Source organism: Engraulis encrasicolus, chromosome 24, assembly GCF_034702125.1.
Source record: "Engraulis encrasicolus isolate BLACKSEA-1 chromosome 24, IST_EnEncr_1.0, whole genome shotgun sequence".
Taxonomy (NCBI): Eukaryota; Metazoa; Chordata; class Actinopteri; order Clupeiformes; family Engraulidae; genus Engraulis; species Engraulis encrasicolus.
Window position 1 is genome coordinate 43,023,512 of NC_085880.1, and position 23,501 is coordinate 43,047,012.

Below are 23,501 nucleotides of genomic sequence, written 5' to 3' on the forward strand. Positions count from 1 at the left end.
GAACTCACCATAAACCCAAAATATGTTTATATAACTTTTACAAATAATGTAGGCCTATTAATTAATCACGTCCATGATTATAGGCTACCTTAGCTGAATTCACTGTGTGATGAATCAAAAGGCAAAATGACGAGAGAAAGGTTGTTCGCTTGCCTTCAGTCTCACGCGGAGAGGCAAGGTCATGTTTCAGCATCGATAGAGGCTATTGTAAGTGAATCGGATATTATTGGGGTCCTATCCAATTCGACCCCCCAAACCTGCGGTGTGGTCTGTTTACGGGCGGGCAGAGGAGGAGTTATTCCCAGTTACAACTGATACCACTGGACACGGCGTCTCTCTTTCTCTCTCCGTCTCTCTGTCACACTCTCTCTCTTGCGCACGCCAAGTTGGAGGCGCCAGTCACTTCTACCCCAGCCTCTGCTTCATCTCACTCTCGGTAAGTTGCACGTGTTGGCACCAGTTTCTTTGAAATTACGCGACAGTCTGATAATTTAACAATTAGCCCATGTAACATACTTGTAAGCATGTGCTATAGACACATTTCTAAGTAATTAGGCCTACACGATTTCCTTTGGTCCTTATGCTCAGTCTGGAGGCCTGCATGACAGTTAATCGCTGACAGCGCATGACAGCACTGTCAGAATTTAATTTTTACTGTATGAACTGACCACGTTTTAACAGCTTATTGATTTTGTTTGACCTAACTCAATATATTTGGTTTGAGTTTCAACATGTCTTGTGTGTTTACTTTGTCCTTGAATTGCTGCGTAATTTTGGCTACACTAAAACACAAACGGTTCATATTTAATAACTTACATATTTAATAAATGTATAACTATTAAACGTTTAGAGATTGCGAAAGGTTAGGCTATACATGCAGTCCTGACACAACATCTATAAAAGGAACGCCAAGAGCCCCCAACCCTACCCTGCGCGTCTATTCTTGGACGCGGTAGTGATAAATAGTGACAGATGCGAGGACAGGAATGTTGACGTGGTAACATGCTCCTACCAACGTGGCTAGCTTTACCTTTTCATTTAATTTATCTCACCATAATCTCTAAAATGACATTAGGGCCTAGACATTGAAATTGCATTTTGGTTAAGTGTTCACTCAGGACCGTGCCATTGATCCAGTAAAAGTCATTATGCTGTAACAGGCCAATGGAAGCAGGCCAATCTAGAGCAGGCCAATGGAATGGCCTGACTTTGTATCTGTTTTCTGACTTGAAATAAGATGTCACAGGAATGGAGCACACATATTGGGACAATGAAATGGAAAGATGTGACATTGATTTCTGAAGTAGTGTTGTGGCTTTTTGGAAAAGTGATTTTACACAACAAGTGATCACGACTAAACCAGACGTTGTATTGCAGGTCTTGGCTGTGACCCCCACCCCCAGCAGCAGTCATGGCACCCAAAAAGAACAAGGCAGCCAAGAAGAACAAGGGAGACATAAATGAGATGACCATCATGGTTGAGGACAGCCCTATCAACAAGATCAACGGGCTGAACACACTCCTCGAAGGTGGAAATGGCTTCAGCTGCATCTCCACAGAGGTCAACGACCCCGTCTATGCCCCCAACCTCCTGGAGGGCCTGAGCAACATGAGAACGGACAGCTTCCTGTGCGACCTGACCGTCTCCACCAAATCCAAGTCTTTCGACGTCCACAAGGTCCACTGACTTCTGTCTACTAGTAATGCTATGTATGGATTACAACCACCCATTATGCACTTCAGTACTGTACTTTGAAAAGGCTATCATTGAGTCTGTCTTTTGTTATTATGTGTGTTTTGTTTTTGTTTATGTGTTATGTGTTGTATGCAGGGGTGCATTTCTGGAAAGCGTAGTTGTTAGCAGTTAGCAAGTTCAGTAGTTGCCAATGGGAAATTGCATTGTAACAAACAAAGTAGCTAACTTACTTAACAACTATGCTTTCCAGAAATGCACCCCAGATTTGTGATTGACTGTCCAAGCCAAATTCCTGCGGGACAAAATATTAAAATAATCTTTAAATCTTTGAATCTTGAAGGTGGTCATGGCCTCCTGCAGCGAGTACATCCAGAGCGTGCTGAAGAAAGACCCCACGGTGGCCAACATCGACCTCATGGACCTGTCCCCCGTGGGCCTGGCCACCGCCATCACCTACGCCTACTCCGGCAAGCTCACGCTGTCCCTCTACACCATCGGCAGCACCATCGCCGCCGCCATGTTCCTGCAGGTCAGGAGACAACCGTCTTTGGCTTTGCATCTTTGCATCTTTGCGTCTTTGCATCTGCACTTGTTGTTCTGTATATTTCCTGTGCACTTCGTATTTGCTAGTGATGTTGACTGACATGATTATGTTCTCTTTTGAAAGTCGCTTTGGTTATAAAGTGTCTGCCAAATGCATTTTTTTTGTTAGTGGTTAGAGAGTTGGTCTTTCAATCTAAGGGTTGCCGGTTCGAATCCCCCCTGCCCTGACCTCTCCCTACCTCTCCATCCATCCATGGCTGAAGTGCCCTTGAGCAAGGCACCTAACCCCAGGTTACCCCAGCTCCAGGGACTGTAACCAACACCCTGAAAAATTATAGCCATGTTCCTGCAGGTCAGGGGTGGGCGATATGGCAAAGATGTCATATCACGATTTTTCATAAAATGTTAACACACTGATGACACTCTCATAAAGTGACTAAATTAGAATACAATAATGTAAAGAATAAAAGTGAAAAGACAACAACACAAGTAAGTAAAGCATCACTTTGATACTGATAGTTAACATCCTCACTGCAAGACGATCTATACGATTTCTTCACGTTGGCAGATTCGAGACTTCGATATCTTGTACTCGATATCACGATTCACGATTTAATCTCGTCATATCGCCCTTCACCCCTTACTGCAGGTCAACACGCTGGTGAAGATGTGCAGCGACTTCCTGATGCAGGAGATCAGCGTGGAGAACTGCATGTACGTGGCCAACATCGCCGACACCTACGACCTCAAGGAGACCAAGGAGGCCGCACAGAAGTTCATGCGCGAGAACTTCATCGAGTTCTCGGAGATGGAGCAGTTCCTGAAGCTCACCTACGAGCAGATCACCGACTTCCTGCAGGACGACTCCCTGCAGCTGCCCTCCGAGCTCACCGCCTTCCAGATCGCCATGAAGTGGCTCGACTTCGACGAGAAGCGCCTCAAGTACGCGTCGGACCTGCTCACCAACATTCGCTTCGGCACCATCGCCGCCACCGACCTGGTCAGCCACGTGCAGAGCGTGCCGCGCATGATGCAGGACGCCGAGTGTCACCGCCTGCTGGTGGACGCCATGAACTACCACCTGCTGCCCTTCCAGCAGAACATCCTGCAGTCGCGCAGGACCAAGGTGCGCGGAGGCCTCAAGGTGATGCTGACGGTGGGCGGGCGCCCCGCGCTGACCGAGAAGTCGCTCAGCAAGGAGGTGCTGTACAGGGACGAGGACAACGTGTGGAACAAGCTCACCGACATGCCCGCCAAGAGCTTCAACCAGTGCGTGGCCGTGCTGGACGGATTCCTGTATGTGGCTGGAGGAGAGGACCAGAACGATGCCAGGAACCAGGCCAAGCACGCCGTCAGCAACTTCTGCAGGTGAGACCTGTGATGTGATGTATGGCATTCGCATGATATGGCTGTTTCTGTTTTGAAAATGACATACTTACCCACAGGGCCCTAAATTAACTTTCTTCATCACCAGCCAAAATGGCTAGTAGATATTAATTTTACTAGCCCAAACACACACTCACTAATGGGTCAAAGTGGCTAGTAAGTTGTACTCTCCTACCAGCCAAACTGAAATATCATGAGCATTTGGTCGGTTGGCTGGTGTAATTTAGAGCCCTGTGTGCTTACTCATATGCGCTACATTTGGTGTTTCAAATACAATTGCATGATTGCAGAATTGATCATTCATCTAATCTAATGACTGTCCTTTCTTGTCTTTCTGTTCTGTTCTCCATCATCCAGATATGATCCACGCTTCAACAACTGGATCCACCTGACCAACATGATCCAGAGGCGCACCCACTTCAGCCTCAACACCTTCAACGGCCTCCTGTACGCCGTGGGCGGACGCAACTCCGAGGGCTGCCAGGCGTCCGTGGAGTGCTACGTGCCGTCCTCCAACCAGTGGCAGATGAAGGCGCCCATGGAGGTGGGCAGGTGCTGCCACGGCAGCTGCGTCATCGACGGCAAGATCCTGGTGAGCGGCGGCTACATCAACAACGCCTACTCCCGCGCCGTGTGCTCGTACGACCCGTCCACCGACAGCTGGTCGGATAAGGCCAGTCTCAGCACCCCGAGAGGTTGGCATTGCGCCGCCACCGTGGGCGACCGCGCGTACGTGGTGGGCGGCAGCCAGCTGGGCGGCCGCGGCGAGAGGGTAGACGTGCTGGCGGTGGAGTGCTTCAACCCCCAGTCGGGGCAGTGGAGCTACTGCTCCCCCTTGCACACGGGGGTGAGCACCGCGGGCGCCGCCAGTCTTAACGGCAAGATCTACCTGCTGGGCGGCTGGAACGAGATCGAGAAGAAGTACAAGAAGTGCATACAGGTGTTCAACCCTGACCTCAACGAGTGGACTGAGGACGACGAGTTGCCCGAGGCAACAGTGGGCATCTCCTGTTGTGTCGTCACAATCCCCACCCGCAAAACGCGGGAGTCCAGAGCCAGCTCGGCATCCTCCGCGCCAGTTAGTATATAACTTGAGGAGAGGTGTTGGTGTTGTTGTTGGGGGTACTTAAATCATAACTAATTTATTAGCATTACTCAGAACAAGGCTACATATTTTTCCATCATCATTTTTTTTTAGTCAGTGAAGTCTGAATCCAATGTGATGAAGCTGATGATGTATACCTACGTCCATTGATTTCAATTCTCATGTAGGGTGTTATGTGTTGGGATATCAGTGTAAATACCATGCATTTAGTTGTCAGATTACACATCAAACACGTGAATGTAGCTGAAGACGACTGTAACTATTACTGGGTTTACATGTTCTGTTTTTGTTTGTAAAAAAAACAAAAAAAAAGTTACAAACTTCTCTTCTGTGCCAGGTAAATGAATGTGACTATCACAAGGATATTGCCAAGAAATTACATGAAACAAACTGAATTATGTGAAAAGGCAAACTGAAAATTCAAATTACAGACACCAGTTTTAGTATAAAAGATGCTCTGTGTATAGCCGGATCACACCGCACTCTCGATTAAAAAGTGCCAAACATAAACAAAAACTGTGTAAAATTTAAAGAAAAAATGTCTGCACACTTAAATCCCTATTAATAGGGCCTATTAAAAAGAACACAAAGGGGATTTAAAGTGTGCAGACATTTTTCTTTCAATTTGACACAGTATAAAAGATGCTAAAACAGTATACAAGTTTTGTATACCCATTATCACTGCTTTTATGGGGCCAATTCTATAAAGCTATCTTTATGAACCCTTTTTACACCATTCAGTAGTTTTAATCATGCATTCATTGTAACACTTTCATTTGCAAGCAAATGTTTAGGCATTACCTGCCAGAATCAGTTGGCTTAATATAATACAACAACACATATCATGTTCAACAGATTTAAGGTGGTTTGCATTTTTTTTCCTCCACTGAATGTATAGCTGAACGAAAGGGCTAGCGAGCACCTCCTACAACATTATGACTATTTGCAGTTTCTGTTGATGATGAAGGAATATGTGAAACACAGACTTGTTTGTGTTTAGTCATTCAACAAAAACAGGATTGATGGTGAGAGGTTTACACCTAGTAACTAATGTAGCCAGAAAATCAAGAAGACCCGCCGGATACGCGGGTACCGAACGTGTATAATGCATATCAATATTTGATTGTTCTGCACATCAATCTGTACACCAACTAAAATACTGGGTAACACTTTATAATCATGTCTGCTTATGAAGACTTAGTAAATAATAAACTAATGATGAACAAAACATTAACAAATGTTTTTATTATTAACTACATTTCATTCATGCTTTATAAAATATCTACAAATAATATGTTCAAGATTTTACAAACATTTAAACAGAGTATTTATATTAATTTACAAACAATTGGTTTGTTTGATAAATATATACTTTTAACTTAACATTTCCAAGTCATTTACAAACATTTGTTAATGTTTTGTTCATGATTTGTTCATTATATACTAAGTGTTATGAATGCTTTATAAGTCGACATTATTATAAAGTGTTACCAAATACTCTTCTGGCTCCTGAGGATGCTACAGCTGGTCTTAGGTTGCCTAGCTACGCTAAACCCACAGTAGCAGTCAACAAATTACACTGCCTTTACTTCCCCATCCTGATTCTACTGTGGGCCTAGCGCACCTAGGCAGCAACGGTCTCTACACAGTAAATTCTGCAGTGCTCATTTAACACTTAGAGAGTTCATTTGAGTCCATTTGGACTTAAATGAACTCTGTAAGTGTTGAATTAACACCACAACATTTACTATGTAGGAAAACCCATGGTGCAGAGACTGAAGGAAGTATGGTTGTTAGTGGTTGTAATGGTACCGGTTGCTGAGTGTTGTTGAGTGTTGTCATGGACAGTGAGGGTTCTGATGATTTTAACTTTTATTTTGTAAAAAGGAGAAGAAGAAGTGGGCATGAGAGGGTCTTCAAGCTTGAGCCTGAACTATAATGGGAGAGAGAGCTGAGCACTGATATCTCCCCAATTGTCCCTACAGTTCATGTTAATGAAGTGCTCGTAGAAGTGTATCTGAATATGATAATGATTCAACAAATTTAGTTTGAATTTAATCTTTCAGAGCTGTTCCTGAATCCTGACCCAGCCCTCTTGCCCGAAAACTGCATCTTTAATAAAATAAAGATAAAAATGTATGTCGATCTATTGTCTGTTTTGTTTCCGACTTTCATCCTGTTTCTCATAGAAGCAAAGGGAAAACGTCATTTTCCAACTCAATGATTCTAAGACTGAAGTAATTTTGGTTCCCCCAAATCAATTCCCTCTGTGACCTCTAGTTTACCTACCATCTCACCTTTTGTGAAACCATACACCAAAAGCCTCGGGTCATTTTTGACTCCGAACTTTGTTTTAAGAAACAGATAAACTCAGTCATTAAAAATAGCTACCGCCAACTCAGTCATCCCCCTCATCAAGCCCTCCCTATCTTTCCTGGGTTAACAAATCATTACACATGCCTTGGTAATATCTCGCCCAGAGGCACTTTCCATTAGGCAAACCTAAGCAACTGCCTTGCGCCCCGACCAAATATGTCCTCCAAAGGGCCCCCAACTGTCACATCAGTCGCGATAAATGCATGAAAAAAATAGGCTCGATCTAAATGTGTCACTTATGTTAAGTAAAGATATATACGAGACAAAACATCACATTTTATGTCTATACAATTACTTTTGAGGGCCCCATGTTTATATGTCGCCTAGGGCCCCAACATGGCTAGATCCACCCCTGATCTCGTCTCGACTACTGTAACACCCTATATTTTGGCCTCCCCCAGTCCCAGATAGCATGCTTACAGCTGGTGCACAATGCTGCTGCTAGACTTTTAACTGGTATGAGGAAGCATGATCACATCACTTCTGTCCTTTCCTCTTTACACTGGCCTCCCATATGTTTTAGAATCCAATTCAAAATACTTATTTTAGTTTTTCAGTCTTTACATTTCAAGATATGCTGTGACAACACCCTGCACCCAGGTCCCTCAGATCCACTAATTAATTAAGGCCTCCTCCATGCTCCCCGGACCGGTCTCGTCTGAAACATACTGGTGATCAAGCCTTTGTTGTGGCTGTCCCAGACATCAAATTGATTCACTCCCACTATCATCACCACTCTTGAATCTAGACTGAAAGCACTTCTACACCTTTGCATCTGCCTCTTAGGTCTTAGCTTTCTTCTCTCCCTTAAACCCCTGCCTTTAACACCTTTTATGTACCTAAATGGCTCTTTAACACTTTTATGCATCTTATTATTTCAAGCTTCATCTTCTTTTACAGTGTGTTGGTCGATGCTGTCAGAGTTTGCCACTCTACACTGCGCCCAGATGTCGTTGTCTATAGTCTTCCCTTAATTAATGTTCTACCCACACACAGTACAGCACTTTGGTCAGTTTGCAGTTTGCACTGTTTTTAAATGTGCTTTACAAATGAAATGTACTTCTTTCGTTACTTACTAGTTCATAACAAGGCCATGAAGCTCATACTCGTCATATCAATTCATTTTGGTCATAGCCCGATCAGCAAACGCTGACATAGGCTACTGCAGGTTCAGTAAAAGTGAAAGTGAAAGCCCAACTCCCATTGTCATTGTGACACAGCAGCACTCCACAGCACACAAGTGTACACAACAAAATTGCATTTATGCCTCACCCGTGCAAGGGGGCAGCCTCCAATGACGCTCGAAAGGGAGCAGTGTGGCGGTACATCAGTCATGGAGTAGGATGGGGGAGATTAGCACTGGCTAATTACTCCCCCCACCAACCTTGAAGGTCAGGAGTCGAACTGACAACCTTTGGGCAACAAGTCTGATGACTCCCCTAACCGCTTACCCATAACTGCCCCAACCAGCACATATTCTCTTTCAATGAACCTCAACACGCCTTTTCAACTCTGTGTGTTTATCTGCTGCTTTTCAATACTTTTCCACACAGATACATCCTATTCCCTAGAGAAGAAAAAACAGGTTGAACAACTTTCCCTATGAACTTAGCCTGGCGAGCCGCCTGAGGTCGTAGCCTATCCAGACATCTTTCAGTCACGCACCTGTCAACAGTGTTGCCAGATGTGTCTGACCAAATCCCGCCCAGAAGGTTCTCAAAAACCACCAAAATGCACAAAATTCTTCCCAAATTCAACAAATTGCATTGACTTCTATGGGCCCAAAATGGCTGGAAAAACCGCCAAATGGCCAATTTGTCCAGTTTTTACCCGCAGACGCTCATCCCAAGTAGCCCAATTGGGCAGGCACCTGCCCAATCTGGCAACACTGCCTGTCAAGCTGGCCATAGAGTTATAGGAGTTATTCATGTCAGTCTGTGTGAGAAACGACTGTAGGCGATGGTGTGTCAAGGAAACTGCAGCATGGTTATATAAGACCAGTGGTGTAGTCTACATAGAACGCAGGTATACGGAGTATACCCACTTGTAAATTTCAGGGATTTCAGTATACCCACTTAAAATTGATTGATCCATTATTTAGAATAGGGCAAATATATACAGTATACCCACTTCAAAAAATGCTCAAATATACAGTATACCCACTTCAAAAAAGTAGACTACACCCAGGGCCGTATTACCGACCGGGCGAGTGGGGCTGGCGCCCCGGGGCCCATGGATCCAGGGGGCCCAGGGGGGGCCCAACAACAATCCAGATACCGATGTCGATGCTGATTGCGATAGAGCCCTCTATTCTAGGATCTTCTTTAGTTGTACTTCTTTAGTCTATAAGGGTTAACTGAAATGGGCTGGGGGGAGTGACAGCAGTCAGAGGGCCCTCAGCCACAGGACTTAGGAACCAGAGGGCCCCTAGGCCACGGAGGACGGCAATCAGAGGGCCACGGGGGATGGCAAAGGGCCCCTGAACCACGGGATGTGGCAACCAGAGGGCCCTTGGGTCACGGGGGACGGCAATCAGAGGGCTGAGTGTGTTGTTGAAATGGTGGAGAACCTGGGCCTAGACATAAGTAACTGTCGTGGCCAGTCTTACGACAATGCAAGTAATATGTCAGGAAAGTACAATGGAGTTCAAGCTCATCTGAAACGCATAAACCCATTGATTTGTTATGTCCCCTGTGCTGCGCATTCATTGAATTTAGTTGGTGTCAATGCTGTTGACAGTAGCCCATAAGCTGGGTGTTTCTTTGACTTCCTGTAATCTTTGTACACATTTTGTGCCTCTTCAACACACAGGTGGGGAAAGGTTTTCAGAAATACAAATGTGAAACTCACACTGAAGTCCTTGTCAGGCACTCACTGCAAGTGCAAGAGCTGAATCAACAAATGCTCTGTGGAAATATTATGCACAACTGAGAGATTCACTGAACAATATTTCCAAAGATCCACAGGAGAAACGTGACACTAGAAGTGAGGCCTCTGCACTTTGTGGCAAGCTGGACACCCTAGAGATAGCTGTCATGGCATACTTTTGGGATACAATACTGCAGCGGTTCCAAGCCACAAGTTACAGAAGCCTAACATCAACATAAATACGGCAACACAGCTTCTCAGTTCTCTTCGTGATTTTGTGGCAGCACAGAGAGACAATTTTGCCCATTTTGAAAGATCAGCCTTAAGTGTTACTGATTCAGTCTCCCAAGACTACAGACATGATCTCCAGCGCACAAAGAAGCGCAAACATATGGCTGATGAAAGTGCAGAGCCAGATGTTAAATTAGGTGGAAAAGAAAAGTTTCGAATTGAAACGTTCAATGTTCTAATTGACAAGCTTGTGTCCTGTCTTGACCATCGGTTAACTGCATACACACACTTGACCAATCTTTTTCATGTTCTTTTCATGCCTGATAATATGTCAATCAGTGAGCTCACTTCAAGGGCCGAAGCACTTGCTGCAGCATATCCCACTGATCTAACCATGAGCCTGGCAGATGAGCTTGTTAAATTCAAATCATTCATTCCAAAAGAACAAAGATGCCCAAATACAATGCTAAAGACGTGGTAAATTTGGATTTGCAGTCCACTTTTCCAAGTCTTTACATCGCACTTCGACTGGTATGGGCTTGGAGCGGGAGGGGGGGAGGGGGGGGGGGGGGGGGCTTGCAATCTCCTTGCCCCGGGGCCCAGACCCACCTTAATCCGGGCCTGACTACACCACTGTATAAGACTGAACAAAAACTGCTGCACTGCACATGCAGTGGCATGCGGACAACCTGGAATGACAGATTGCATTGTAACTTCCTAGAATTCAGAACAGAGGGAGTGAAAGAAATGTTCAACATAATGATTTTGCGCTCTATTTTGCCATATTCAATATGTAGGTTAATCTAGGTTCTATTTAATACAATTCAATAACTAGGTTTATGTTCACTACAAATCTTGCATTGGCCTATTAGTTTATGCATATTGATTAAATAAAAATGCCAAAGGAGTGTGAGCATAACTTTATCCAATAAAATGACATGAACATGTCACCGAGCCGTGCACTCCCACACTTTGAAACTGAAACATTCTGTTTATCGCACTAATAAACATGGAAATACTTCTAATCCAGCCTGGCCCTGCCATCCATAAACTTCCAGTCAATTGTAGCCTACCATGGAAGCTGACAGGGGATAAGGAGGTGAGCTGTCCCGGGCCCATGGAGAGAGGGGACCCGTAACTGGGTTCTTATTACATAGCCTATGTATTGGTTAGGGGCTTATTAATACCCTATACCAGTGCTTTTCAACAGGTCAAGACCCCATTTGGGGTCACCTGGAATTCAAGTGGGGTCGCCTGAAATGTCTGAAAGTGTGTGGAAAAAAAGAATACTGATAAATATTACTAATTCATATAACATATGCCTAACTATTTAATATTATCTTTGAAACACCATTTACCTTAAAGACGGCCATAAATAGGTCTATCCTATATATATAAATAGGTCTATCCTATCCTACCCTACCCTTATCGTATGTAGCTCAGTCATGTTTTATTTTTTGTTGTGAAAAAATGTGTATGGGGTCCCCAGAAATTTGGGATGTCAAAATGGGGTCCCATCATGCCAAAAAAGGTTGGGAACCACTGCCCTACAGACCTACCAAGGCCTGCATGCAGTCACAGGTCTAAAAGCATCCCTCCTACCCTTGGGACAATGGCAGAACATTCTTCTACTACGGTAGTGCTATCTAAACAGCATGATGCAATACCAAGATTGGTTTCCTTTTTTTCTGCCAAGTCACTCTTACGACTGCACTTATGTCTGTCTCTGGGACAACTGATGATGAGAGAGAGGATAGAAGCTTCAATAAGGAAAAAAGAGGGGGGGGGGGATTGCTGAGTCATAACATGACGTACCTCCGCCTGATAGAGTCACGTGTGCTCACTGAACGCAAAGAGTCCGCGAGAAAAGAGACCGACTACAAAATCGCTCTGCACACACCGCCAGTCACTGAGGACACCGCAAGCTAAGTCTGGGAGCTGTGTTCTCACGTGTGGACTCTTACATTTCAGCAGGTTTTGACTGGACGTCTGGACGCTCACTTGCCTTTTGATAGTGTGATATTCTCTATTGCACACTGTGAAGGAGCACTATTAGATTGCTGGGTCTAATAATAACAACGTTAGCTTATGTGCAAGGGCCTCGGTCTTGGTGGCTAGTTTGGTAGCTAGCGGTCCTAACTTGTCAAAGTAGCCGTGTTTTGTGCGGTTGTAACGTTTCCGCGTGTGGTTACAAAGTAATTACAAGGCTGATAGGAACGACGACAAACTCGGCTCAACCCGAACACAGTTTAACACACCCGAGCCAGTCCCGTGCCTTTGTAGAATTGTGCTATGGGCTTACTGTCACAAGGGTCGCCGCTTAGCTGGGAAGAAACCAAAAAGTATGCAGACCATGTCCGCAAACATGGAATTATACAGTTTCTCAATATTTACAACAAGGTGAAGGACCGTCAGAAGGATGTCCTGAAGTGGGGAGATGAGGTAAGGAGTTATCATTTTTCCCCCTTGTGTCGTAACCACTGCACGTGTAATGGTGAGGGTCGGTTTCATCATTCCCCATACTTGCAAGATGGCTTGTTGGAGGTCGAGCTACATTGAGTTCACGTCCACATGGGTTCTATTGCATATTTACCAACAGCCGAGTAGTCACTGGCAGCGTTACAATGGCATTGCAATGCGGGCAGGTGCATGCCTTGGTTCATTCAAGCTTCCTAGCTGTCCCTGACTAACTCTGTTGTTTGTTTGGTTAAGATGCTGACAGCCTGTCAACGTAAACGTGTTGCTTTATAAGTGTGCGACGATGCAGGTGCGCCTAGGTGAGCGCTGCCACCATAAAACACGAAATGTCATTATATTCTGGCCAGTTGTCAGGAGGAATGCAGAAACAAAGTTCATGCCTGCAAGTCACGTTTGCCTATTTGTAGCTTTGCCCTGGCTTATGCATTTCTCACTCTTGCTCTATTCGGATGGCTAAGGTGGTAATTTACAAACGTTGTTTCTTTCTTGCACGTCATAGAATTTGGCTGTAAGCTACCTTTTTATTGGTTTTAAAACACTTACTCTATTTCGTTGGTGACCTCACATTTGAGTGTAAGCGTTGATGGTGTACTGTGGCTCATTAAAAATTAAAAGATGCTCGAAGCTGTTGATAAACAGAGGGGAAATGTATACTCAACTAGAAGATGGAAGCTCTCTATTTAATTTCTCTCCAACATTGCTTCTGTGTCCTTGTACATTCAAATTACTGCATCTGGGATGCAAGGGTGCAAGTTTGACTAAATTCTGTCCAAGTTGGGTCCTATGTTTTTATAAAGTTGAAAAAACTCGAATGAATGCTCCCAACTAAGCCACAAGACTTCAGTGTGTCCTAGTAGTGCCATGGTCACCCTTTGATTTCAAACTTTGTGGAATGTTGTTGTTTTTGGAGTAATCCCCCTTTCAGACTGTGGATTACACGTAAAGCAGATTCAAAGTCAAGGAGTTGGGATTGATGAATTGGAATGGATGTGGTGTTGCTTTCTGTTTTTTTTGTGTGTTGCCTTTGATGCACGAATTCTGCAGCTCGAAATGTGTTGGACCATTATGCTTGCTTTGTGTATTAGTCATCATTGCACAATGGTTGTGCAACGTTGGACATGTTTGGGGAAAACCCTGTCCTGTAGCCAGTATTTTTGTTTTATTGAGTATTTTTTGTTGGACGAGTCACCTGCATTTCATTATCTTACACACACCACATTTCACTGTTACATGACACACAAGTAATGCGTAAATGGGTTCTGCCTTGTTTCCTTCCCAGGTGGAATACATGTTGGTGGAAATGGACGATAAAAACGAGAAGGTACGCCTGGTGTTGAACGGCGGAGAAGTCTTGCAGACTCTCCAGGACAAAGGGGAATTAACCAATCCCAAGTAAGTTACAACACACAACACAACACCTTTTATTTGGTGTAGGCTTGAATCCAAAATGGACTCCAGTGGGGTGGGTTTTAGAGGGTGCATCCCAATATGTGACCTTGCCTCCTCCACTTGCCTCCTCCACTTGCTTCTCGTCATGATGACATCACTGACAACAGCATTATATTTCAATATCTTGCAAAAGCTCAATTGTAAAGTCTTTTTCTCATTTGCAATTGGGATGGTGAATGAAAAACAGTCCCTCAAAAGTTGTTGTGGCGAGGCTGACAGCTGGGAAACTTAATAGTTTTCTCCACGGAGGAGGGGCCAGGAGGTGGGGCGAGGAGACAAGCACAAGTGGAGGAGGCAAGGACACATATTGGGATGCACCCGAAGTGTGCGCGGCCGGCAGGCATTTCGGGTGGATAGTTGGGAATGGGATGGAGCTTGTTGAAGCACGCCGGCTGGAAGCCAGGAGAAAACCCATAAATCTGACCACCACTTCATCCACTCTTACTGTGCTGTATGAGTCATCCAGGCTAAATGTCTCGATATGAATGGCCTGTTGTCCTCCTTACAGTGTTGTAGAGGATGACTGGTGTCGCTTTCATGTACAATTTGATGTGTGTGTGTGTGTATGTTTTCTTCTTCCTTTTAAACGCTGTAGTAGTTAAAACTGTTTTCTTTAGATGATGTCTTTTTCAATGACAAGTGAAAGTGAAATATTTTATAGCCATCAACCATCATGCTGGCCAAGGGCTGCAGCTGCACGTCAAACTTCTTTCTTTGTACTGGAGCAAATAGCTGTGGGGTGTGGTGGGAAGTGTGTAGCCGCCATTTAATGTGAAAGTTTTTTTTTTGTCACGAGCCGCCTATGACGTCGGTAGCCAGCAGCCTTTGGTGAGCGATGGAGCTGTGGCTCTGGTGGGGATAGTGGTGGGGCTGGCGGGCTGGGTGCTGAACGCTGGAGTGGGGAGGTGGTGATGGCGGGCTGGGTGGGAAGGCGGCTAGTAGCCAATCAGTAGTAGAAGGCTGGGCTGGGTGCTGAACGCCGGGGTGGGGAGTGGTGGGGACAGTGGGCTGGGTGCTGAACGCTGGGCAGGCTGGGTGGGGAGTGGTGGGGACAGTGGGCTGGGTGCTCAACGCTGGGTGGGCTGGGTGCTGAACGCCGGGTGGGGAGTGGTGGGGACAGTGGGCTGGGTGCTCAACGCTGGGTGGGCTGGGTGCTGAATGCTGGGATGGGGATAGTGGGCTGGGTGCTGAATGCTGGGTGGGGAGTGGTGGGGACAGTGGGCTGGGTGCTGAACGCCGGGGTGGGGAGTGGTGGGATAGCGGGCTGGGTGCTCAACGCTGGGCAGGCTGGGTGGGGAGTGGTGGGGATAGCGGGCTGGGTGGGCTGGGTGCTGAACGCCGGGGTGGGGACAGTGGGCTGGGTGCTGAACGCTGGGGAGGCTGGGTGGGGAGTGGTGGGGACAGTGGGCTGGGTGCTCAACGCTGGGGTGGGGAGTGGTGGGGACAGTGGGCTGGGTGCTCAACGCTGGGGTGGGGAGTGGTGGGGATAGCGGGATGGGTGCTCAACGCTAGGCTGGCATCTCATTGTATTAGGGTGGCGAGGGAACGGCAGTAAAGGGGTGTTGGGATAGGGAGGGAGCAGCACAGGCTGCAGGAGTGGTTGTGTGGCATTGGGCAGCAGTAGTCATGGTGGTGTTGGTGGTGTAGAGAAGGGAACAGTAGTCGAGGGCAAGGCCAGGCGGTAGTGCACTGCAGTAGGGAAGCAGCGACAGTGGCTGCAGGGTGTTTGGGGTGGGGTGGGGGTGGGGACGACGACGGTACTGGTAGCTTGGCCGAGCGGTAGTGCGCTGTGGTGGTGGTGGTGGTGGTGTTGGTGGTGGGGGGTGGGTGATTGCAGTGGTCGGTCGGCTGCAAAGTGTTGGGATGGGGAGGGAAGGGGACAGCGACAGTAGTAGCGGTAGCGGTAGCAGGCCGGTAGACGACGGCAGTAGCAGCCTGGTAGTGGCGGCCGGGCCGAGCGGGTGGGTAGGCAGCGGCAGTGGGCAGCCGGGCTGCGGGGTGTTGGGGTGGAGGTGGGGAGCGGGGCCGGGCTGAGCGGTAGTGTGCTGGAGAGGGCAGGCAGCGGCAGTGGCAGCTGGGCTGCAGGGTGTTGGGGTGGGGGTGAGGAGGGGAGGAGAGGCAGTGGCAGGGGGTTGGGTTGGGTTGGTTTGGGTTGGGGGTGGGGAAGTGGGTGTGGAGTCGGTGGCAGTGGGCACCCGGGCTGCAGGGAGTTGGGCTATGGGGTTTGGAGGGGAGGGGAGGGCAGGCAGTGGCAGTGGTAGCAAGGCAGGGCTGCAGGATGTTGGGGTGGGGGAGAGGAGGCAGCAGTAGTGGTAGCCGGGCTGCAGGGAGTTGGGCTATAGGGTTTGGAGGGGAGGGGAGGGGAGGGAAGGGCAGGCAGTGGCAGTGGTAGCGGTAGCAAGGCAGGGCTGCAGGATGTTGGGGTGGGGGAGAGGAGGCAGCAGTAGTGGCAGCCGGGCTGCAGGGTGTTGGGGTTGGGGTGGGGTGGGGTGGGGGAGAGGAGGCAGCAGTAGTGGTAGCCGGGACGAGCGGTAGTGCGCTGGGTTGGGTAGGTTTCAGCAGTGGTTGCAGGTCTGGGCTGAAGGGTGTTGGTTTGGGATGCGGTTGGGGAAGGAGGCAGTGGGCAGCCGGGCCGGGCCGGGCTGGGCCGAGCAGGTAGTGGCAGCCGACCTGCATGGTGCTGGGGTTGGGGTGGCGAGGGGGGCCGAGCAGGTAGTGGCAGCCGACCTGCATGGTGCGGGGGTTGGGGTGGCGAGGAGGGCTGAGCTGAGCCGGTGGTACGCTGGGGAGGGTGGGCAGTGGTCGTGGCAGGGCCGGGCTGCAGGGGGTTGGGGAAGGGGTACGGGGGGTAGGAGGGCAGTGGCAGTGGCAGCTGAGCTGCATGGAGTGCATCTTAATATGGGACCTTGCCTCCTCCACTTGCCTCCTCCACTCGCTTCTCGTCATGATGACATCACTGACAACAGCATTATATTTCAATATCTTGCAAAAGCTCAATTATAGAGTCATTTTCTCATTTGCAATTGGGATGGTGAATGAAAAACAGTCCCTCAAAAGTTGTTGTGGCGGCGAGGCTGACAGCTGGGAAACTTTATTGTTTTCTCCACGGAGGAGGGGCCAGGAGGCGGGGCGAGGAGACAAGCACAAGTGGAGGAGGCAAGGTCACATATTGGGATGCACCCATGGTGTTGGGGGGTGGCGGCGAGCGGAGCCGAGCCAGTAGTACGCTGGGGAGGGTGGGCAGTGGGGGTAGGAGGCAGTGGGGGTAGGAGGCAGTGGGCAGCTGGGCTGAGCTTAGGGCTGCACAATTAATCGAAAATAATCGAAAATCATGAAAAAATCGTGAAATCAAAGTCGTGATTTCAATCGTGGCAATAGTGACCTACCTTTGAGAGCGTCCTTGAAGCCAGCTAACATACTGCGGCTGGTGTTTCTGGCCAGTGTTGTCCATCTAAGTTGGGCTGGTTCCCGCCCATAATTATTACAATTCATTTTAGGGTGCTCATCCCGTGTAAAAATTGGCATTTAGCAGAAAATACCCTTGTTGTTATAATTTCCCCAAAAATCTGCAAAAAAAACAATAATCGTGGTTAATAATCGTGATTACGATTTTGACCAAAATAATCGTGATTATGATTTTTTCCTTAATCGTGCAGCCCTAGCTGAGCTACAGGGTGTTGCGGTTGTGGTGTGGGGGTGGGCGGCCGATCCGGGCCGGGTCGAGCCGAGCCGGTAGTGAGCTGGGTTGGGTAGTGGTAGCCGCCCGAGCTGCAGGGTCAGTGTTGGGGTTGTGGTGGCGAGCAGGGCCGAGCCGAGCTTGGTAGTGCGCTGGGAAGGGGAGGGTGGGCAGTGGGGGTCGGAGGCAGCCGGGGACAGGAAAGCTGTGGCATTCCTCATTACTGCCTCTCTGTTGCACAGGCAGAAGAGCGCGGCCGGCCCGGGCCGGTCCGCCCCACCTCCCCAACGCACAAATGCCCTGTCCGCAGCACTTTTTCTGTTTAAGCACTCCACTCCCCGATGCAGCAGAGATAGCGGGCGGGCTCCCATCAGATTTGAAAACATGTTTACCTCGCCTCAGGGGGGTGGGTGGGTGGATGGGTGGGTGCCGGTTGGTTGGTCGGTCCGCGCTGATGACGGTGGTGTGCATTTTGTAGTTGCTACACTTTACTACACTGTTACTCAAGTGTAAAGAAATCCAGCACACTGTCCATTCCACCAACACATTTTAATAACGTTTCCGTCATCTGACCTCACTTGTCTGACAACCCCACTGGGATCATTTCCTACGCACCTGTCCAACTACAGAGTTGCAAAAGCGCAAAAGACTCATTTTATACTACGCTGTCACACCATCAAACTGACTAATGCTTAGACTGCACCTTGAGATGGGTTGTTATTGGTTATTTTGTAGTGGGTATATGGTGTTTACCAGACTGAGTATCCCTTAGACCATTGTTTCCCAAAGAATCAAGTGTTGTGACCCTTTGGTGGGTCGTGGAAGACTTTTCTTGTCACCTTGCATCTAACCTAAACTTAACTGCAACTTGGTTATTGATTGTTTAATTAGCCTACTAGTTTTCATTGTTTCACTGAACACCAACTGTTCAGAAGACAATTCAGTCAACTGGTCAGCGAGTTCACCTTTTATTTTGTGATTTATGAATGTACTATACAGTATATTGACTTTGGCCATGAAGGTTTGTGACATGGGTCCCCAGAAAAGAAAAAAAACGTGCATATGAAGACTACACCTCTGGTCTGAGCTTCGGCCACAGGTTTTCCTACATTTCTTTTTTCCGCCCCAAAGGACGGCACTCACATGGGTTGCTTGTGATGTGTCAAAGATAACACAGTTTTATGCTCCAGGGGCACGTCTAGAATGTTCTGAGGCAGCAGTGGAATGCAAGATGCTGCCTCAGGCGTTGCCCAGGGATTACCACGGTTACCGCGGTCGCTAGCTAGCTGGCGGCATTCTTGTTAAAGGCCAGGCTTGCATAAGTGGCCCGTTGATGTGTTACTAGAGTTCACTTTTTTGGTCGCAGAAATATAAAAAAAAAAGGTTTCCTACAGCCTAGAGTGGAATTTAGAAATGTGATGCTCAGGCACGTTGTAGTCTGATTCACGACAGAAAACTAATTGAGATCATGCACAAGCTCTCAGCGATTACTGTGCCACTTGTAGTGATCAGTCATGAGGTTTTGGAAAAGTGATGCGCACCTGGTCAAGTCATTTGTGGTAATAATATGTACATGTGGACATCGTGGGAAAAGATTTTAGACCCTCTCCCCTCACCTGTTTTTGATCAGTGTGACTGGTGCCTTTTAGCCCCCTATATGTGATATTTTTTTAGAAAGACACATTAGTCCATTTTATTTTTAATACTAGTCTAAGGACGACGTTTGGAGGCTTGTAATGAAGTCAAGGGGGTGTTGCTAGGCTTATGATGAGGCTAAGGGTGCGTTTGTTCAAAGAGGGTTGAGAACCACTGTGTTATATAAATAATATTGATTGATTGATTTATTACTTGACCTAGTTAGTTCGTTATCTACTATCTATAATACTGTCTACAATATATTTCTTGGTCACTTTCTTTACTCCTTTTCACATTGAATGACAGTTACAGTATATATGATGTGCTATATAAATAATATTGATTAGCCCAGCTGTGGCTCTAACGGCTGGCCACTGGACTGCTATGTGGATTCGATTCCCGGCCCGGGTCATTTCCCTATCCTTCCCCCTCTCTCTCTTACTTCGCTTTCTGTCTCTCCTCCACTGTCCTATCTGAACCTCCCGCAAATAAATCAATTATTAATAATAATATTGCTTGACCTCACCTCCCCACCTGCAGCCACCCCACGCTGTGGAGGCCGGAGTACGGCAGCTACATGATCGAGGGCACGCCGGGACAGCCGTACGGGGGCACCATGTCCGAGTTCAACACGGTGGAGGACAACATGGGCAAGCGCAGGAGAGAGGCCTCCTCCGTGCTTAACAAGAACGAAACGCTCTGCACCGTCACCGCCTTCCCAAGGTAAGAAAAAGAGATGGAGATGGAGATGGAGATGGAGGAGGAGTCGCCGTGGAAACTATATCAAAACATAAACTTGACATAGGGCATTCCTCGAAACCTAGTGCAGTGCACTTCCAAGTGTATCAGCCTAATTAGTCACGCCCAGTGATTGGATACTCCGTAGAGTTCACCAAAGAGTATCCAATCACTGGGTGTGACTAATAAAGAGTATCCAATCACTGGGCGTGACTAATGAGGCTGATGCACTTGGAAGTGCACTGCACTTGGTTTTGAGAAATGCCCATAGACTGCCAAGAGCAGAGTGATGAATGTGGCCCAGTTAACCCACAGGAAGTGGCAAACCTGCTAACTAACAGATAGTAAGATTCTTCTCTTTCTTGTATTCTCTCTGGGCTATCTCTTGTCTAGAGGTGTCATTTAGTTACGAACAAGATGACCCCAAGCTCTTCTATTAGATGACAAGAACCACTGCCAAGTGCCAACTCTAACTGGGCCAGAAGTGACCGATGAGCCTTTAGTTTGAAGAGGGACTATGAAGTTACGGTAATTGATCGCCTTCACGAGTCAGCAGATGCTGAAATGTGTCTCTCACAGGCAAACAATGATTCTAACGACCACTTCTGTGGTGTGTGTATAGAAAACCTCACTTGTAGACATCACAAAATAAATTTGGAAAAAAATATGTGATTTTATGTGCCTTGGTACTGTAGACACACTCACGTTTGTATCGACGGTTGCCACTCTGGGGAGAGAAATGGTCAAAACTAAGGGGTCAGGGAGTATGACTGACTTTCTTTCTTGAGAACTGCCTAGCTCGGCTTTGAAGCTGGCCTCTGGTGTTTGCATAAGTTCACGTGGTGAATGCGGACGGACATGTCTCAAAATCTACACCAGGGTGGGAAACCTTTTGGATTTTTTTTGGCGGAAGAAAAGATCACATTAGTTATTACTAGGACACTGCAGGCCACACATTGTTTCTTGGTCAATCAGTAGCCGTAATAAAATGGCTAATTTCCCTGGTCCCGATAGCGCTTAGTAACCTTGGCCCTACCCATGCTTTTATCTCAAGTGGACTCACTACGTAGAGGACTAGATGTGTTTCTTTTTAGCTCTTGTGCTTTTCTCTTCTATGTATTCTGTCTCTCTCTCTCTCTCTCTCTCTCTCTCTCTCTCTCTGTGATTCACACACAGATTCAAAAATTGTTTGCATAAGACAAGCATTACCACCAGTGGCCGTTTTATCATTATGGTGTGCCAAACACCTTGATCTTGTGTGTGTGCGCCATGTGTGTAGTTTATAAAGGTATATTTGCTTTGCAAAAATCTGTATCACCAAGCACAGGCATAAGTACCGTGCAAAATCCACACCGCAGCGTTTCTTGCCTTTTCTGTTGGTTTCTTTGTCACTGCCTGGATATCTGTGTTTGAAGTAAGTAATCCGGTTATAATGCAATGTGATGAACCAAACCAAGGCTCTCTTCATCTTCCCCAACAAAAAGCTTTCATGAGCTTTTCATTAGTAGAACAAGTTAAACAAATCAGTTTCAGTCTTAGTGTAGGTAGGCCTTCTTCAGGGCTTTACATTTCTCATGTTAATGACCATGAAGAAGAGCAATTTTCTGACTTTGCTTATTATGTGCAAATGCAAGACCAGTAACAGAATTGTAAATTGGCAGTAAATTGGCAAATTACCAAATGTCCCCCCAGGTTGTTCTGATCCCATGCCAATGGGGCTCAAGCCAGCCCCCCCTCCCCGCCTAATTACTCTGTCTCTTTGTCATATTGTGAATGGACTGCTGCTATTCTGGCATAAACTGCAGTTTCTCCTGTACATCACTGAGGACCACACACTTGCCTTTGATTAAAGAAAAAAGCATTTAAAGTGTGCGGACTGACTCCACATTCTAAAACGTACAGTCAGCCTTTGTCCTGCACCTTTTCCTGAGATGTGCACAATCTTCACCCAGCCTCAACATCAGCAGTTTGTTCACCACAGAGTTCACCCTGTGCCACCATTACATCAGAGATCGTTTAGACAGAGATCCGTCATTCTAGTTATTTTCCTGTATCCATGTGAGGTCGGGTGAATGACCCTTTAGGAGACCTTCGGTTAGGAGACCTTCGGAGTCCTGAGGTTGAGAATAAATGGATGGTGGTAGCGCATTTCTTGTGCAAACACCTCAAAAAGAGAAGAAGAAGGAGGGGACAACGCCCCCTTAGGAGACCCAACTTGAGCACACTGGTTTGCATTGCGTGGGTGCCGGGGTATGAATCCTCTTTATTAATCTACCCTCTTTGATCACATGTTTTCAGGTTAGGATGCCCAGGGTTCACCCAGCCTGAACACAAGCCCACCCCGGTGGAGAAAGGCGTGTCCAAGTCGCTCTTCTTCCCCGACGAAGCCATCAACAGGCACCCCAGATTCAGGTGAGAAGAGAGGGGGGCATGGCCTCTTCATGTCGGAAGTTTTGGAGTGAGGGCTCCACATGCTTTTTACATTTTTATTATTTATTATTTATTCCATGGTAGGATTACTGATAAGCCATTCTGCCCTACAAAGGTAAAGGGCAGTAATTACGCTGACATTGAAACAGAAAAAAATGCCTTCAAAGTATTGGTATCGGGTTTGATATTGTAGTTACTGTAATATCTCTAAAACGGGACACATTTGGACTATAAGGCTTTGTCACAAGATAAAGGAGCTGTAATGAAGACCATTTTCAGGCTTCAGAAACTCTGAGGTAGAGAATGTAAAGAAGATAAGGGTCAGGTCTTAATCATGCTATGGAATACAACTTATGCGGAACAGGATTTTAAGTGTGCAAACTAGGGCTGGGCGGTTCTGGAAAAAATGTGCATCACGGTTTTCTTGATGAAAATTGATATCACGGTTTTCTGCACGTTTTTTTTTTTGATAAGCGCAGATTTTCCCCCACATCTCAATGTTTCCGAAGAAAAGGCTGAAATTGGATTTGAAAATTAGATAAAATCCTGAATTTGAATTAATCTCCATTTCTATTTTAATCACTTTTTTGGAATAAAAACTAAAAACCTTCTCTCATCAAAAAGTGAACCGTGTGTGGTGAAAACCGATATCACGTTTTTTTAACGGTATACCGCCCAGTCCTAGTGCACACTCAAACCCCTCACTCCAAAGCTTTGGTCAGCCTTTGTCCTGCACCTTTACCAGGGAGTGATGTGCACAATCTTCACCTGCATGTCTATCCACTAATTTGATACAACAGGCTTTTAAATCTAAAGGCAGCAGTGTGATTTTGGGGATCCCTTGGCAAAACATACACCACAGTAACCACCAAATTTACGTTTGACCAAAT

The 23,501-nt window shown here is 46.8% G+C and overlaps 2 protein-coding genes across 3 annotated transcripts in view; both read left to right on the forward strand.

The window, feature by feature from the left end:
- Positions 1 to 323: 323 nt before the first annotated feature.
- klhl31 (kelch-like family member 31) lies at positions 324 to 6,869 on the forward strand. Of its 2 annotated transcripts, XM_063191876.1 has the most exons (6): positions 324 to 436; positions 1,378 to 1,678; positions 2,037 to 2,225; positions 2,889 to 3,607; positions 3,983 to 4,703; positions 6,797 to 6,869. In XM_063191876.1, exons 2-6 carry the CDS (start codon positions 1,412 to 1,414, stop codon positions 6,806 to 6,808), a joined length of 1,908 nt encoding a protein of 635 aa, XP_063047946.1. In that variant the 5' UTR covers positions 324 to 436; positions 1,378 to 1,411; the 3' UTR covers positions 6,809 to 6,869. The 2 variants fall into 2 exon arrangements, with proteins under 2 accessions (XP_063047946.1, XP_063047945.1); XM_063191875.1 differs by lacking the exon at positions 6,797 to 6,869 and having other exon boundaries at positions 3,983 to 5,187.
- A 5,177-nt stretch (positions 6,870 to 12,046) lies between these two features.
- The window catches only part of gclc (glutamate-cysteine ligase, catalytic subunit), a 29,029-nt gene continuing 17,574 nt past the window's right edge, over positions 12,047 to 23,501 (forward strand). Inside the window, exons 1-4 of the mRNA XM_063191679.1 lie at positions 12,047 to 12,647; positions 13,963 to 14,075; positions 19,984 to 20,166; positions 22,480 to 22,593. Coding sequence (XP_063047749.1) covers positions 12,498 to 12,647; positions 13,963 to 14,075; positions 19,984 to 20,166; positions 22,480 to 22,593 — 560 coding nt within the window. The 5' untranslated portion in view covers positions 12,047 to 12,497. The remainder of the gene's footprint in view (positions 12,648 to 13,962; positions 14,076 to 19,983; positions 20,167 to 22,479; positions 22,594 to 23,501) is intronic.